Source organism: Priapulus caudatus, unplaced genomic scaffold (genome assembly GCF_000485595.1).
Source record: "Priapulus caudatus unplaced genomic scaffold, Priapulus_caudatus-5.0.1 Scaffold1084, whole genome shotgun sequence".
NCBI lineage: Eukaryota > Metazoa > Priapulida > Priapulimorpha > Priapulimorphida > Priapulidae > Priapulus > Priapulus caudatus.
Genome location: NW_014578145.1, coordinates 60939 through 79635, shown reverse-complemented (window position 1 = coordinate 79635; position 18697 = coordinate 60939). Strand labels below are relative to the sequence as shown.

Below are 18697 nucleotides of genomic sequence, written 5' to 3'. Positions count from 1 at the left end.
AATAGTACTTTCGAATTAAATATCTCAGATTTCTCTCGGCTACCGCCGCCTGATATTTCTTAGATTTCGACATGTGGTCGAGGTTGATGAAGTAGAAGCCGCCATTGTAACCCGGTTTGCCACCAGGTGGCGGCATGCCCAGCCTGTCGTCCCCAAGAGCCCCACGTGCTATCGCAAACCTTTGATTTTATACAGGTTGTTGCTCTTGAGCCAGCGCGAATATTGTCTCATTTTAGAATTCATCAAACTCCCGCCAAAGCTTTCGAATGTCGGTCATTAATCTCATGTCGGCATCCACCTCGATGATGCGATCGACCTCAGACAGGTCAATGACCTTGTGAAGGGCGAACGGAATGAAGTAAAATATGTCGTTGAAGAGATCGTAGTTCTTTTGGTAACTTTTAAACAACTGCTGTTGGGTAGGCCATACGTCGTGTCCTACTTTCGCGACAACCGATTCGACTTCGTATGTCTGCACCTGGTAACGGGCCGTGAAAGTATTCAGTATATTATAAGTTTCTAATTTATAATTTATAAAGTTCGAATTTTTAATTTTCAATTTCTAATTTTCAATTTCTAATTTTCCAATTTCTAATTTCTAATTTTTTAATTCCTAAATTCTAATTTCTAATTTCTAATTTCTAATTTCTAATTTCTAATTTATAATTTATAATTCATAATTTATAATTTATACATTCTGATTTCTAATTTCTAACTTCCAATTTCTAATTTATAATTGTTAACTTCTAACTTCTAACTCATAATTTCTAATTTCTAATTTCTCACCCTCTAAATCTTCTCTCATCTGTTCTAATTCTACCGCCCCACATTTAAATTCGTTGCGAATGCATCATCAAGAAACGCTAGTTTTGACACATGTGAGCCGGTATCCGCGGACGTTGCACAGGTTAGGAATGCATGATGCATTATGATGCATGATGATTAGGAATGCATAGACAATCTCATCTAGCGCAGGTATCTTCCGTGTTTCTAATACTTGTATGACTAGATTCTCTCTGTGCGGAATTGTATCGAACACGTTTTCCAGGATGTCAGCTGCGATCCGGGTGCTGTTCGCGTCGCCCAGGAAATGGTACTTGATCCGACCAGTTGCATGCTTCACCATGGACCTGCGTAAGAAAATGAGGTTGTCAGAGATCGACCCGTGAGTGATGGCGTGGTTAGCGAAAATGCGAGACTGTTGTATAGAGGCGTCCACGAGGGTTCTCGTATCACTTGTCTTTGGGTCGATTTAGAAGCCGGGTACATTTTTACGGTCGCAAACGCTGCTACCGACATTGGGAGGCATTCCTTGGTAGTAGCAAACACGAGCGTAAAAGCTCTCACCACTACTGGACGCTAATATTCGACGAGATGACGACGCGAAACATATCGATACACGTTCGCACGAGATCGGTGAAACGCCATTTAAGATTAAAAAGCTTGCTGTCATGCTTTTATAACGCACGCGATATGATAACACGACGAATTATTCTAACGGGGAACAAACCTAATGTTAGCTCGAAATTGCTGTTGAAGCTGGTCATTCTTCTCAGCTTTAGCGAAGAACATGAGGATGTGAACTGTTTCCGGCTGTCCGACAGGTTTTCTGCTCTGCTCCTGCTCTGACAGAAGACTGCAGTAGAGTATGATGGCGAGAACGCTTACCCATAGCAGGATACGTACTCTTCTGCGACATACTGTAATAATAAATGATTCTCTCCGTTACCTCACCATTACTATTACCGTAAAACAATCACCGTAAACCAATTACTCTCAATCTCTTACTCTTATTCCGTACTGATTTCAAATTTGATCCTACATCAAACTAGTCCGGGCCAGGCGCGCGCCAAACATTTGCAGTGTGTACACGCTATCTCGGACAAAATGGGTGCTAGTCCTGACAGTTAGCCCCATGAATATTACTATTACTATTACTATTACTATTACTATTATGTTGACGGCGCCATTATCGTCGATCGCCGCTCGGTAATACTATCGGATTAGGCTGTCGGTCCAGCATCAGGTATGGCTGGCGTGATAATTGCTCGTCAGCAGTAATAATAAGCGCTCCTAAACTCCTATGATGCGCACAACACGGGGTAGAGAAGGGATGGAAAGTCCGTTTTTGAAACGAGTTGAGGGGGATATTGTTGCAGCTGTCTAGTAAAAATGTGCGCACATTTTCGTATCACAGGGGGGGGGGGTGACAAACTGCATCGGTAACTCAACACGAATCGGCATGGAAAGGCTAAGGAAGGATGGCGAATCAATGATACATCTTACCACTTAAATCACGTTAGTAATCGGTTAATCGAAAGAAACAATATACAAACAAACAAACGACGAAACATAAAATACAGATAGGACCGGCTATAAGCTATATCGTAAACACATATCTATAGCCAACTGTTTGTTTAATAAAAATTTGAATTTGTGGTTTTGCTGTCGTGGTATCGACCCAATGGTATATCGGCAATCGTGACTCGGAAATGACGCGACACGTGACGAAATCGGCTCGTTCGTCACCTTTACGTACTATGGTGAGTTTTGTACCGTAATATGCCTCTGTTGGCAGGGACGCTAATTTCAGCTTACCCTATTTGCCACGTTCGAGGTCATACTTTGAAGCGGCTGGGTGTCTCGATCGCCCCTCTCATCGCATAGGCTTACTATACACTTTCGACGCTTGAATCACCGTACGCCGTTACCATAATTTTCGAATACCACGCTAGCTATAACTACGAAAAATTTGCGAACGATTTTACTGTTAATAAATTATTTCCGAATTTGTGGCTATGTATACAGTGATTAGGATGTAGCTTACCATAGGTGTCGCCGTGTAGATCTCTCTCTCTCTCTTCTCCTTCATCTTCTTCTTCATCTGCTCATCTGCTGTTAGTTTTTCCTTCTCCATCTCCTCCGTCTGCTTCTCCCTCTTCCGCTGGACGATTGGAAGGCCAGGTTCTCTTCTCGTTTCCTATTTCGTTCTTCTTCTTCTTCTTCTTCTTCTTCTTCTTCTTCTTCTTCTTCTTCTTCTTCTTCAGCTGGGGGATTAGCTGGGTAGAGGTTGCGGGATCGTTACCCGCATTCTCCACCAATTGTTGTACTGCGAAAGTGTGATGACTTCGGGTTCTCGTAGCGTCGACAGCGTAGAAGGTGGCAGCGTAGTCTCGTCAGCAAATGGTAGAGAAGTTAGCAGCAGCAGCGTAGATAGCAGAGGTAGAGCCGTAGTCGCAGATTAGTTGTTTCACTAGCACTTTATTAGTAACTACACATACAAAATATATATGTACATACTACAGCCTATAGGCAACCATGCCTAGGCTCTGACTGACTCTAAATCTTATATCTTCTCTTTAGCTGCTTGTCAAATGCTGCTTATATATATATGGGCTCAAAACCGGCTCTAGCATAAACTCGTCTGTCAAAACCGGACCCTTGCTGGAAGCAAGCGATGCCCGTTCGCAGGTGCGTCCTATCCCTAGCACAAGGCGGATGCGGGAGGACGCGCCCGTCTATTGTCGTTTGCGCGCCGCAACAATATGCTGCATACAATACATACAACAATATTTGTCATAGGAAGAATCTTCTTATGACAAATATTGTCATAGGAGAGCGTATATGCGTATGTCGTGTTTGTCATAGATGCTAGCAGAACAGGCTGTATGTCTACATTGCTGAACCTATCACATTCGAACTCACGTTTCCTCTATCCCTCACACTCCTTTACACACTCGCCGTGCACAAATTCGCCTCTTCCTTCTCTTCGTCTAAACTCACCCCTATCTTTTAACTCCCGTCCCATATTGCAACGTTCCTGTGTGAACTCCCCCTACACATATATTTCTCGAACTCGCTCTCCTCTAGCTGTTACCGTAACGAAACGACGCCAGAAATCCATAGACACTAGCTTCCCGCCCTGAACTCAAACTCCGCTCTACAGCTCACGTTCCCAAACTCGATCATCACAGACGCTGGTTGCGTTTCAGTGCCAAATGAAAGCACCCGCCGATGGCTCCTGTTAACGGTAGCGCGCTGAGTTTTTCGCTACTGTTGCTACCATCTCAAACTACACGGCTACAACAATATTGTGGTCTGATGTTTGACCGAAATGAACGCGAATCTTTGCCACCATATATAGTGTCTACACGCGAAGTTGCTACTTACGTCTCAGGTAGATCGATCGCGTGCTTCTATAGATCATTAACTCTCGGCTATAAAACACTGATCGACGTCAGAGAGAAGGCGAGAGGGCAAGATTGAGAGAGAGAAAGAGAGCGCGAGAAAGAAAGATAGAGAGAGAGAGAGATAAGCGAGGAGAAAGGGGAGAGAGAGAGAGAGAGATATGAATCTGCGGACACATCGCAGCGTTTTTTCCATCTTCGCGTCAGCTCACTTACCGTGTGATCTTCGCGTCTGCTCTTCGCGTCTGCGCGTCTGCGCGTCTTCGCGTCTGCTCTTCGAGTCTGCACTTCTGCGTATGATATTCGCGTCAGCTCGGTCATTCACTGGCGCACATTGCCGAACATTTTGCTCAAAAACATTATCGTAGCTTATCGTATGTTCCATAAAATGTTCGGCAATGTGCGGTGAAAAAAGTCGCCGAACATTTGTTCCGAACAATGTTTCTGAAGATCGGAAATGTTTGATATCTCGAACATTGTTCGTCGAATGTTCGTCAATGTGCGCTGAATGTCGAACAATTCTAGGAACATTTGTAAAGTAGTAACCAATAGCAGCCCGATATGTGGTCACAGAATTTTTGTGCAAACTGGGCATCGCCATTCACGCCGATCACGTGACTCTTTACAACACAGCTACTAGACGGCGCCACGAGGTTGTTCGCTGTAGACAAAAACATTTGTTCGGACGAACATTTGTTCGGGAAAATGTTCGGAAATGTGTGCTGGAGACAAAACCGGAATGTTATGTTTATCTTGTACTTCACTCACTGTACATTGTTGCTGACTTGTCTACCGGGATGCTCAATGACACACATTTCTAAAGCAGTTTGTGAGTTTCCTGTGAGATTATACGAAGCGTTGCGCTAGTGTATAAATAATGAGTCGTTCGTGCGGCAGAGATGAGAGAGAGAGAGAGAGAGAGAGAGAGAGAGAGAGAGAGAGAGAGAGATACACACGCCCGCTGCCGCTCTTGCATAAAACCCCCCTCATCTTACAATCAATCAATATAATTAGGGTAGAACGGCCGGATACACACGTGTACACGGGGCAATGATCAGCGTGTGCACCCACGCCCCGACACCCCTGCCACGCCCCGACACCCCTGCCACGCCCCGACACCCCTGCCACGCGCCCGTACACGTGTACAATTTGCTACAATGACTGTTATTCATTATCAAAGGTGGCGGGCCTCATGAATCTTGCACTCGAGTCGATCAAATACCGAAGCAATTATTTTTTTACGCCGACACAGGGACCACTAACAACCCGATAAAAGTGACACTGTTCCCATTGTAAAATATTTAGCCAGTCACATCTGATACATGGAGGGGAGTGAGAAATGTTTGTGTGTTTCGTACTGCAACTGTTTCTAATGATTTTTCATTGGATCGCTAGTACGGGGTACATCATGTATAGCAGGGGTTTATAATGACAAATTTGTCATTATTGACTCCTGATGTATAGATATATACGAGAACAGAATCGTGGAATACTATATACGCTATACAATCATATACTTTATAAAATAAACGTGTTTATATGCTTGCCCTTTTATGCCTCTTTCTATTACAAGTATCATTGTTTATCTGGTATTATTTTTTAACAAGACCATGTTACATTCAGACCGTTCTCTGTGAAAATTATTATGATCAATATTTTGAAATAATAATCCATCAGGCTGTAACTTGTAAGATGAAAATGTGAGGTTACAACACTGCATGGTGGTATATATATTTAATAGGTTGGAAATTGCTATGAATGTTCAATCAAGACAACCTGGGTAATTTACTATACACTTCCTATATTTATAATTCATTTCGTACGATCCGCGCTGGGTTTAATTAACTAGAACAATGAGCAGTGTTATATATCATATATGCATCGTTACAATTTGAATAATAATGCAATACAGTGCACATAATTGGTGTTATTATCCAGTCTCTAACAAACATAAATCATGCCAAACATAATATAATTAAATGAAAAAAATGTACGCAATTTAATTTATGCAAGCAGTTCATAAATTGTCAGAAATTTAAACTAATTTTTAAACTGAAATCTAGAATGGGTGCGCATTTTTTTCCTAGTAACAGCAAAATCATTTTTTCACTAAACCATAAACACGTGAAGAATGAACATTTACTAAACAGGACAATGTATAACAAATTATCTAACAGCATTAGCATCAGTATATTAATTATTATTACTAAACTATCCATGTTATCAGGAATGAATAATAATATATCTAATAATAATAATAAATCTATTATTATTCACTCCTGCAGTTATGTTACAGCTATAGTTAGTTGATAGATATAGGGACCAAGTGCGCTGAAACATTCAGGTGGTGATAACTCAGATTTGTTTATATTATTCCCTTTACAACGATTTCTGTTTATCCATTTCTTTAATTGCTTACATGGGTTTACGCGGCTTTTATTTATTACTATTATACAGCGATAGATGTGAACAGCGTACGCGCCTACTCGAGGGAACCCGCACGCGAGTCTTGTGTACACACGTATACATGTACGCGCGCGTGTGTACACTACCGCCGAATGCTACTGCCGCAGTGAAGTAAGTACGTGTGCTGTTGTTGTCAACAATTGGTCGCTAGAATCTGATGTGATGAGTGAAAGCCCCGAATATAGCAGATCCACGTTTAATAAACAGGAACCCCGGCGAGATATTAACAGTGTAATAGTATAATAAATAACAGAGTCTAGATATACGTGCCTATTATGAAATACGCGATGCGGAAAACCGGAAAACAAGCGGTCGCACTGCGGCGAGATTGTGTGTCCGAATTAATATTACACGGATGCTATTTTCATGGATCTGTTTACGGTCGCTGTCACCGACGACGCATCACCATCGTACAAGCTAGATCTGGATGGACGCAGCGCCAGCGAGCTTTCAACTAAGCATGAACGCAGCAGCTATGGCAACAGCCGATGCCATATGACCGGGGGCAGCCGCGATGATGATCACGCACGATTTTCACTTACACGCCCTTTCGCCGAAAACCGTTTCACGCGCCGATAAAAAACGTCACAAACATAGAGAATAAGTTTATAGATCATTACCTGTCGTATCCATAGCCGTCGATTAGGCGGGCATCACAAAAATACACCAAGATTCACACATACTTCCATCGTGCACGGTACACGTTCATTCCCGAATCCCGAGTCCACATACGGGCATTTTCACAAGGTGTGTGAGTAAATGCTTACTCAATGGTAAAATTAACTCGATATTCAGCCTTGCACAAGCGTATTACTGCAATTATAGAAAGATTTTGTTCGGCGTAAATCTATCAAATTTCGTCTTCATTGTATAAGCTCACCTTTGTAGAAACTCAAATTATTATTTTCGTATTTACACGATTTCAACCAATAGACGTCTGGACCGCCATTTACTGCAAATTCGTCAATTTTCACATTTTTACTTAAAAGAAACTAATTTATTATCAGTCTATTAACATCCTTAAGTTAGTACTCAAGACAATGTGCTAGTTGAAATAATTTATTTGCCAATTACGCGTTAATAACATCCACACATTGCTATTTGCTTCGGTGCAAAGCGCTGCCGATCGATTTTCCTCGGGACTACTAGATGCGAAAATGGCGGCTGAATTGCGAATGAATTTGGCAGCTCTACAACGATGTGATCCCTACATCACTGAGATTGTCGATGCCGCCTCACAAGTTGCACTGTACACATTCAACTCGAAGTCGAACGAATGGGTAATCATGCTATGTTATTGTTTAACGTTCGTATGTAAAGATATCGATGTACCTTTCTGGATCGTGAATTGGACGTTGTTTGTGTTGGCTGTTGGTTGCCTCTTCTTACAGTACAGCGTATGCTAGCAGCCAACCAATATATGCGTACGCCCGCCAGGTGTGTGTTCAAGAAAGACCGACATCTGCTGTGGTATTGAGTCGTTGTATTAGTATTAGACTATTAGTACTGCCAGTTGGCAGCACCACTAATCACTTATCAGTCTGCAGACAGTGTCATTTTCTCGCGCACGTTATAGTTCATATTCAGATGCCGTGAACTCAAGTTTTTGCAGTACTGCACGCCAAACTAGTGACACAAAAGTGTTGACACCACACCATTACGTAGTTCTAGAACTATAGCCTTTTGCTCTGCCACAGGCAGGTGGCAGAGCGAAGGGCTATACTATAGTTCTAGAGCTAACCATTACCATGTATGCTCTGGGGTTCACCACTCGATCTTGTAAATTGACTAGATTAGATATATGCACAGCGATTGACATATAAAATCTTAGGTTAGGAACTCTGTGCACATGGCTCACACTGGTGGGTGTGCATGCACAAGATCTCACATTAAACTGCCACACATTACAGACGACCATTTCTGAGTGTTAAGCCCGGCGCACACGTGAGTTATTTTGCTCAAGTAAAATGACGCATGAGTCATTTTACTCACGTGTGCGGCGGATTTTCGTTGAGTAATTTGACGCATGCGTCATTTTACTCACGTGTGCGGCGGATTTTCGTTGAGTAATTTGACTCATGCGTCATTTTACTTGAGTAAAATAACTCACGTGTGCTCCGGGCTTTAACTGCTCGTGCAAACAATGTTCTGATCTCCCATACTAAAGGAATCCAATCGTCAAACAATACCAAACGATGCCATAGTAGGTACGTCCAGGGCACACTTTTACTGCATTCAGGATTCTAGTGAACAGTTTATTGTCAAAAGGTTGTATTATGACTGTTTTTTTGTCGAACCTCGCTTTTGGCTATCTGATGTATGTTGTTACAAAAGCTGTCCTTCAAACATGGTATTGTTCCATTTATCGTCTTATGTGTGGTAGGTGTTACGCTAGATTTTGGAATGGCAGCGATTGGTGCATTTTTGTACAATGATTTCGAATTTGGCTTTCAATAATTCCAGTGTAACCTTATTGCCCTTGCATGTGGTTCTTTATCAATCGAGCATTAATGTAGTCATGAAGGATGTGTTATGTGCTTACATTATGATAGCAGTAAGTTGCACAATGTGTTTGTAAGAAAATTGAATATAGTTACATGACTCTGAACAGGTAGCCGCTTTAGTCAGACTTATTCAGTTTTTTATAAATGTACATACTACTCTGGTTCATAGACGTCATTCGTTACTACCCAGAACTACTTGTAATCGAGGCTTGACAATTGATAGTTTATTTACTGATTTCCCAGGAATATCCTAAGGAATATCAATGGAATTAAGTCCTAATATTGTTTGTGATAATTAATAAGATTACTCTTTCGGAAACACGAGCTGTTTTCGTCTATATCATTGTCAAGATCATAGCAAATTGATATGGCTTTGCTAACTTGATAAAAAAAACATTTTTTATAAATCTAGTATGGGCAGTCATTAACTCACCGGCAAGTAGATGAGTGCATATTGAAGGGTCTCCATGGCTGTTAAAGGCTCACAATGCGCATCCAAACGCTAATTTCTTCAGTACTAGACTAGCAAATACTTCGTGTCATGCATAATCACACTACCTTATGACAAAATAAACTCTAGTTGCTCCCATTTCACTGCGCGTTTGCTTAAAACCCACAAAAAAGAGGTGAGAAAACTGGCATTCTGGCGCAAACGCCGACTGTTTGCCAAACAAAATAGCCTCGAAGTGGTGACGTGACGTCACATGTTTTTATCTTTGCTGCGCCCGTACCGCTGTACCGCAGCACCGCTGCACGGTTGCTTGGGGATTGGGGAAACTGTCAACAACATCGGAGAATTTCGACAACATTGGAGGTATTTTCAAAATACCTTTTATAAGACAACGCGCAGTGAAATGGGAGGAACTAGAGTTTATATTGCCATAAGGTAGTGTGATTATGCATGACACGAAGTATTTGCTAGTCTAGTACTGGAGAAATTAGCGTTTGGATGCGCATTGTGAGCCTTTAAGAGTCTGGTGAAGTTATTGGCAGTGTGGGTGTGGCTGAGGGTAGCCGGTAACGTTCTTATGTGGTCTTTGTCCTTTTTGTTTAATTTTTTGGTTCCCTTTGGCCAAATTATCAGGCATCATAGAGAGAGCTCTTTAAGGCAGCAAATTAATAAACTGGGCTATTAATTAATAAATAATTATAATTGCTATTAATTAATTAATAAGCCACTTTATCGGGACAGGTAGTGAACCATGAATATGTCCCGATTAAGCAATGAACACTGTTCCAGTGGTTCATGCATGCCTACTTGTACCTCACTCAGTCGTCCATTCACAACACGCACAGTACATACAATACACACGTTTAGCTGTAAGAATGTATTCTGAGCTCAGTAATTTCAGAATCTACTGGAAACCTTGGGAATTGTCAGTTTGCTTTTTGAGTTTAGGATCATTTTACAGCGTTCACTGAAGTTTGTTCTGCAGAACATATCCCGTTAAACCAAGGACCTGATCCATTTATCCGATTAAAGTAACGTGCTTATCGAATCTTTTTCAAACAAATATTTTGTCTATGAGGTTTATTTATCCTCAATGAAGACTCAAAAAAGAAGGAACCTGTTTAAACAAACTTCTATTTGAATGCGAAGTGATTATTTCGAAGGCAAGCCAGACAACTAAGCCAAGAAATCAAACTAGCTTCTCCGGCAAAAAGCAGACCATAACCAAACCATAAAACCATTTAACGTCCAAACCAGAAGTAAGGGTTAGGGTTGCGGCGGCGGGGCGGCAGCCCACAGGCGGAATACAGCGACGGCGGGACACTTCGGTCTGCCGGAGAATTTAACTATGATTTTCAGCATTGCTTCTACGGCAAAGCCGGAGAAGCAGTGCTGAAAACGTACAGTTGTTTCTCCGGCGCCGGAGATCTAACAAGAAAATTTGTTCTTAATTCTCTGGCTGCCGGAGAACTAACGATGGTTTTCACAGCTGCTTCTCCGGCTGCCGGAGAAATAATACCAGCCATTTGAATGAGGAGAATAAATAGTTCATCGTGGATAAATAACTCATATTACCGGAAACTTGTAATACAGCTAAACCTAGCGCATCGCCATATATGCTGCTCCAAACCCATGCATCTCACTTCAGTTAATCTAGTTTAATAATAGTAATAAGTGACAAAAAAAGTTGGTTGAAAACGACAGTGAACTAGTGGTGAATTTAGTAGGACATGAGCAACTGTGTTGGGAGAGAGGTAAATGTCCCAGAACAGCTCTGCCTGCGTAGCTCTCCAATCTGAAGGCACCATTATTATTTTTTGGAGTAGCTCTGCTCGATAAGCACGTGGTTTGTAAAACAAGAGTATTCGAACAGAATAGTCGTGTGTAATTGCATTATTACAAGTAGTGATTATTGGTAACAATTATACAACGTTTTGACACCGTGCTGCCACCTATGGGTGGAAATTATAGCGATGTTAAATTGTGTTTGCAAGGTACTTGATGATGGGTTGGCTTTTGAAATAAATGATTCACCTTGATTAAAATGACGACAATCACATTTCTCTTATGTTGAACTATTCATATAATTTGCTGAGGGTATTTGTGTTTGTAACCTTCGGGATTTCGATCAATTCATGAATAGAATTGCTGGTATTTTGACCTAGCAATCTCTAGAATCAATCTATTTTTGAACACTAATGTGAGTTCTTGAACTCTGCAGTAGCCTTCCATTTGCCGTGTTCGTATAATGATGTGCACGTGTTTTTTTATTCTAGGAAAAAACGAACATCGAGGGAACCCTGTTTGTCTACTCAAGGTCTGTATTCTGAAATGCATCACCGGAAGATAGAAATTAACTTTTGAACAAAGTCCCTGCCCTCAAAAAGAGGGATCCGCAGTCTGAAGTTCAAAATTAAAGATATTAACAATAACGCATGTGCTTATTTTGAAGATTCATGCGGTTGCACGTCTGCCAAATTTTCTTTGGACATTTGCAGAAAAAATTCGGTAATTTTGCAAGGCCGTGCTCTGGAACGAACTAGTTAGTATGGCAAAATTTTCAGGGAGTCCGGCAGTAAATCAGGGAGTATTTGACTCCGGACTCTCGTTAATTTCGCACCCTGTATCACTATCTATCAGTGTCAGTCACGGATATCTTGGCTGTCATTTTTTAACTGAACTCTATGTGACCACTGAAACGCAGCTGTGCGGGAGCGCATGCTATTGTCCTTAAATATATTTGCGGATGTATATATATGTGAAGATGGACGTGCTTGAGAGCCGGGGTGGGTTTGTTAGAGTGTTATAAGCTCCAAGTGGTTATCTCTCGGTTTGTACAGAGAGGTACCATTACTCAAACTAGGCAGAGATGGGATTGTTATGGTGTTTTAAATGGTTTTCCAATTTTTGTATATGTGTAACACCTAATTAACAGCGCACTGTTACATATGTGTATGTATACATACATATATATATATATAGTGTGGTGGCGGTCCGTACAGCAGTGAAAAAAATACACAGGGGCACGGGGCGATTTAGCCCCCGAAATGCCAAAAAGAGCCCCGGAAATGCCAAAAAGAGCCCCCGTAAATTTGCATAGAGTTCAAGGCAAACCAAATTTTAGAGTGCTATTTTCATGCGCGCGAGCTTGAAAAGTAGCCCCCGAAAAATTAATTTAAAATTTTTAATTTATAATTTATAATTTAAAATTTATAATTTATAATTTTTTCCCTGATATAGTGTGGTGGTGGTGCGTACAGCAGGTGCGCGCGCCGCGCGTGTAAGTCGTGCACATGCTTGCACGCGCGCGCGGCAGTAGCCGACTACGCGTGTTAACACTCACGCATAATGAGGAAGCAGCAGCCGCTCACTTGTGCGGAAGGGGTCGTTGTCGTATCAGGTACTACAGATATGTACCCGAGCTACGTATATGTATACACAAAGTGTACCAGACTTGTACTACAGAAGTGTACCCTAACCCTAACCCTAACCCTAACACTAACCCTGAACATACCTCATATAAAAATATAAACATAATACTAAACAGCCTAAAACTACCTCGGGTACATATATGTAGTACCTGATACGACAACGACCCCTTCAGCATGAGTAACAGGCAGGCTGGAGGGACGGGAGAATCACGCACTGTAGGCAGGCAGGCTGTGTGGTTGGCTGACTGCTTTTACATCTATGAACTACTACTATTATGCCGCTTTTATACGACAACGACCCCATCTGCATCACTTGTAATCGTTGCGTACGTACGTAGACTGTATACGAGCGGTGAAGCAGCAGCCGTGTCACTTGTAATCGTTGCGTACGTACGTAGACTGTATACGAGCGGTGAAGCCGCGCTGAACCGTGTGTTGCATAGCAACGTGCGTCGGCTGTCTATGGCTGGTTGTGTATGCGTGCATGCGCGTGCGTGCGCGTGTATGTGTGTGTGTGCGTTCATACGTGTGTGTGTGTGCGTGCGTGTCTGTGTGAGTGCGTGCGTGCATGTCTTGTCGTGCGTGTGTGTGTGTGTGTGCGTGCGCGTGCGTGTGCGTGCGTGCGCGTGCGTGCGTGCGTTCGACCGTTCGCGGAAACGCGCCTCTCAAATAGCGAGTAAAGAACACGGCGCAGTACAGGCTTTCTGAATTACTAAATAAATAATGCTGAAAGCGGGAGAGAGATTTCGCGAAGCTGCTGAGGTGGATTGCGGAAACCTCGAGGGAGGTGGGGGAGATTTCTGAAGCCCGGAAAGTGGGAGAGATTTATAAAGCTGGGTGGGAGGAGGAAGAGGTTTCTGAAGCTGGGTGGGGGGGAGGGGGAGAGATTTCCAAAGGCTGGTAGGAAGTAGAAGGTTCGTGACGCCAGGAGAGGGGGAGAGTGATTTCTCGGAACCAGCCCGCACTGTTTTCCCCTGGGGGGGTGGATTCGCTGTATGGTTTAAGCGTCTGCTTGCAGCGATCAATCAACTGAACTTCGTCTGCTAGCAATCGAAATCATGTTGAGGTAAACTCCGAGTATCGTTTTAACTCGGAGGACGCGAGACCTCGAAGCATCGTCCGAAATCACTCCTTGCTTTCCTCCTCCTCCTCCCCTCACCCTCCTTACTTCCCTCCCCTCCCCAATTCTCCTCCTTACCGCCACTCCTCCCTTCCCTTCCTCCCTATTTACCAGCCCACATTCTTTCACTTTTGTTGCGTAGTAGCTCAACAGCTATTACGCAATCTCGGGTTAACTGTACTTGGCCATGCACTTGATGACGGTGGGTATCTAGTGACAGGTTTCGTCGCATCGACCCCGCCGGTGTGCGCATGCTCACCGACGCCGTCCAGCTCCGTCTGCTACTCTCGTTACGCGCGCGCGGGTAGCCGCATATCCCGGCGCGTCTGCGCGCATCAGCAGCGGTTCTACACGAGATGCGCGGCCGACGGCTACGCGTCATCTACTGCGTCGTAGCGCTGCTGTGTTGCGTCGCGTATCTACTGCAGTATTCGTCTATCTACGGTGTCGCGCCCCGTGGCGACCGGACGCACCTAACCGGTTACCGGAACCGAAGGGTTAGCCGCGCAAAGCCCGGTAACCGGACCGTCGATTCATCGCCGCTGAGAACGCGGCCGGCGGCCGTACCTAGATTCACTGTCGTCATGATGACGTATCGACGCAATGACCTGCTGCGCATGGTACTGACTAACTACTCCAAGATGGCGTTCATATACAAAATCATTCTGCTCTGGCATAATCTGGGTATGTGTTCTACGATTAGCATCAGTAGTAGTTTATGATAATAATAATAATAATAATAATAATAATGATAATAATAATAATGTTTCATTATTATTACCATTTTTTATCTAGTCTTGATATCAGAGTTAGTGAAACCAAGTTTCATGTTATCTGGTCATATTTCAGAAGAAGGCGGTGAAAACGTACCGCTTCTCACTCGTCCATCAAAATGCTCTTACAGTTAGCATCATCGGATGTTATATTTGTCAATATGTAGCGATACAACCTTGTATTTTTATTAAATATTTATATATTCTTACTTAAATTTTACTATATAACTATTAAATATTCTTACTTGCATATATATCTACGTATTTTTTGTAAAAATTCGTAATTTTTTATTTACCGTACACCTAGTAAATAAGGTGGTTTATTAAGGGTTAAAGCGGAAGTATCACATTTCGCGTGCGCTTTCAGGATGTATGCTGTATAATCCGTTCGTTTATGTTAAAAAAAAACACAGGCGAAGAAGTGCCCGATTTTCCCTATGATATCGTCAAAGGCGCCGGCAAAGAACTGATCGTGATTCGACCCGAACGAAATCTGCTGAGTAATCGAATGCGATTATCTGCCGATCTCATGACTGAAGGTAAGAATGAAGACATAGAACGAAATATAGAGATAGATTTAGAAAAATAGTGAGAGTAGTGGATGTAGGGAGAGCAGAGAGAGAGAGAGAGAGACAGAGAGAAAGAAAGAGAGAGACAGAGAGACAGAGAGAAAGAGAGAGAGAGAGAGAGAGAGAGAGAGAGAGAGAGAGAGAGAGAGCGCGAGAGCGAGAGAGGGGAGAGGAAGATACACGATGTTGTGATATCGTAATATCGTAGTATTTTACGATGCTACGATGACAACGGAACCGTGTGTACATTGCAGACATTCAACACGGCAGTTATCCTGCATGTCACTTCTACTTGTTTTGCAGCCGTGCTAATAAGTGACGATGATACCCTGATCAGCGAGGCTGATCTCCTAAGAGCCTACACGCTGTGGAGATGGGTAGGTGCACCAGGGGACCCATTATTAGTGGCCCAAACTCGTTTCATAATTAACAACTATCACAAGTCTAGGATACGAAACAAATTTTACACGTAAATTGTTGTGAAAATTTCCTTACGTATTTTAGACTTCTGATGCCATAACTGGTTATTGTGTTTTGGTTTTTTAGTTATGTTGCCTTAATGTTTGTTTTATTGTTTTCACAACGATGCAGCTCCTTGGATTACTCGAGCGATTTTTTCCCTAATAGTCACTCGTATTTGCAATAGAGAAACGCGAAGAATAAAAAGGAAGAGAACTACGAATTTTCGGGCTATTGTTTTACTCAGGGTGTTGTATATATGCAGCTGCGCGGTAGTTGTGTGCTTTTCGCGTTCTCTTAGTTTGGCCCCTATGATATGGGAACTCACTGGCGCCAGTTAATTCTGGCTAGTGTTTCTCCAAATTCTAACATGCAACGTGCGTGTGGTGAACTCTAACACACTAGTTAAAGTTGTCATTTGTCATGAATTGTTGCCCCGCTTCCTCATTAATGTTACTAATATATATTTTAATTATAATTATAATTATACTTATAGTGTTAACGTCTTGTTAGTTGGTCCCTTTTATTGTTTGGTTAATAGAGTGGCGATAATACGTATAGGGCCTATGTTACATGAACATGTATGCATTTTTGAACACTTTTTTCACGATTATTCTTACGTTTCGCTCTGTTACAGTTTAACTGTAGAAGGCGCTAGAGAAGTATACAGAGACTACGCACTCTCGTAACGTTTTTTTTTACGTTCACTCTTTTCTACTCGCCATTTCCACTCTGATGCCCCTTCTTCCTTCTTTCATTCTTCATTTCCTTCTTTTTTATTTTGTTTATTTTCCTTCCTTCCCTTTCTTCCTTACTTTCTTCTTTATTTTCTTCCATCTACCCCTTTCACTCTGATGCTGCACATAGTTTGACAGGAGAATGCGTTAGAGTTGTGCTCGCAGACGTATAAATTGCGCCATAATTTCTCCGCCATTCCGTGTACAACTCCACGTTAGAGATCATCTGGTGCATGACGATGAACGATCTGCGAAGGTTACGTAAATATTCCGTCATTGAACACGGAAGCGTCTAGCGCTAAAGTATAACACCGCACCATATATGCGAACAAACAAACACACACACACAACCACACACCCCCACACACACACACACACACACACACCACACACACACACACACACACACACACACACACACAACACACACCAGCACACGCACACGCACACGCACACGCACACGCACACGGCAGCACTGCACACGCACACACGCACACGCACACGCCACACACGCACACGCACCGCACACACGCACACGGCCACACGCATACGCACACACGCACACACCACACACACACACACACACACACACGCCACACACACAACACCACACACAACACACACACACACATCACACACAACACACACATATACACACAAACCACACACACACACGCACCACGCGCGGCGCACGCACGCACGCACGCACGCACACATTCGCTTCTATTTCCGACAACGTCCGCCTAAACGCTCTGCAATTCATGTTTTGCAGGCACCCAACAAACTGTTCGGAATACTCGTTTGCAGAGCGCACGCGCTGCGTCCGGACGGAACATACGACTACATTAAAACGGATTCTAAAGCGGAAATACTCGATTATTATTACCAGGTAAACGACACGTTCTGTATAGTGCATGCCCGTTCAACAGTTGCGCAGCAATTATCCTTATTAAAGCTGTGAACAGCTTGCTGCTGCTTTGTATAATAGCGGTTTGAAAAACATAGCGTTTTTACGCGTTTTTAATCTCGGCTACGTGTGTATCACGTAACTTTTGGAGTTGAATGCCAAATCCAGCTCACGCGCCACACATCACCACAAAGCACACTCATTCCCCGCTGATAAATTGCACACTCCTTACATTCCACATCACACAAGCGTTCTACCTGAGCTTGCAGATCAAGCACCCGCCAGTAACCCTCTCTGTATCACTCATCGCCACCTCCCCCGCAAATAAATTACACTCTTCTTCAATAATTTCTTCACTTCTTCTCTCAAATTCTTCACTCTTCTTAAATAATTCTTCACTGGCTTTTTTAAATAATTCTTCATTCTTCTTTCAATAATTCTTCACTGTTCTTTAAATAATTATTCACTCTTCTTTAAATAATTCTTCACTCTTTCTTCAATAATTCTTCACTCTTCTATCAACAAATCCACACTCTTTTTTCGATAATTCTTCCCTCTTTTTTACTCATATTCTTTCCCCTTACGCACGTTGAACGCTGCATGTTTAACAATGCACTACCACCCTGTGCTGAGCATTTTGCGTTTCCACCCGCTTTAGTCATCGTGTGATTTACACAAAATGTTTTTTGGCAGGTTTACTAGCTATAATTTATTTTATATTTAGTGGCTTTAGGGTATAATATAGATATAAACTTACTCTTAGACGATCAAAACAACACCCATAAATCAATCACCCGTGGTTCATATCAAATCAAATATAACTCTCAGGACATCAAAAAACTTTACAAAACCGGCGGTCAAACACCCTTTGGCCCGCGTGAACGGAAAACATTTACCTCAGTCCCAAAACTCCAAAAAATAACGTTCTAAACAACAGTAAAGTACAAACTCCACGACAGATGGCCGCTCTCGCTCTGGCTCAATTCTACACTTTAAATCACTCACTTTACTTCTGTTCAAATCATACGCTGTTTACGAATCTCCATTTCGCTGGATTCCCCGAGCTCCGCCCACTTTAAAAATAGCTGCTAAG

At 42.6% G+C, this 18697-nt stretch overlaps 4 protein-coding genes across 4 annotated transcripts in view; 2 read left to right on the top strand and 2 right to left on the bottom strand.

Moving 5' to 3' along the window:
• The window catches only part of LOC106815294 (xyloside xylosyltransferase 1-like), a 1045-nt gene extending 909 nt beyond the window's left edge, over nucleotides 1–136 (bottom strand). Inside the window, exon 1 of the mRNA XM_014819739.1 lies at nucleotides 44–136. Coding sequence (XP_014675225.1) covers nucleotides 44–136 — 93 coding nt within the window. The remainder of the gene's footprint in view (nucleotides 1–43) is intronic.
• On the bottom strand, nucleotides 29–1653 carry LOC106815297 (xyloside xylosyltransferase 1-like). The gene is made up of 3 exons (XM_014819741.1): nucleotides 1511–1653; nucleotides 998–1130; nucleotides 29–478 (listed from the first exon to the last, which is right to left on the bottom strand). The coding sequence occupies exons 1-3, from the start codon at nucleotides 1570–1572 to the stop codon at nucleotides 233–235; spliced, it is 441 nt and encodes a 146-aa protein (XP_014675227.1). The 5' UTR covers nucleotides 1573–1653; the 3' UTR covers nucleotides 29–232.
• Nucleotides 1654–7810: 6157 nt separating this feature from the next.
• LOC106815296 (mRNA-decapping enzyme 1B-like) lies at nucleotides 7811–11925 on the top strand (the record flags this gene model as incomplete). Its single annotated transcript, XM_014819740.1, is given in 2 exon segments — nucleotides 7811–7933; nucleotides 11885–11925. Coding segments are annotated over 2 exon segments (164 nt in total), but the record flags the coding sequence as incomplete, so codon positions are not given.
• A 2369-nt stretch (nucleotides 11926–14294) lies between these two features.
• Nucleotides 14295–18697, top strand: part of LOC106815293 (exostosin-like 2) — a 5139-nt gene continuing 736 nt past the window's right edge. The window contains exons 1-4 of the mRNA XM_014819737.1: nucleotides 14295–14843; nucleotides 15346–15471; nucleotides 15805–15878; nucleotides 17470–17586. Coding sequence (XP_014675223.1) covers nucleotides 14516–14843; nucleotides 15346–15471; nucleotides 15805–15878; nucleotides 17470–17586 — 645 coding nt within the window. The 5' untranslated portion in view covers nucleotides 14295–14515. The remainder of the gene's footprint in view (nucleotides 14844–15345; nucleotides 15472–15804; nucleotides 15879–17469; nucleotides 17587–18697) is intronic.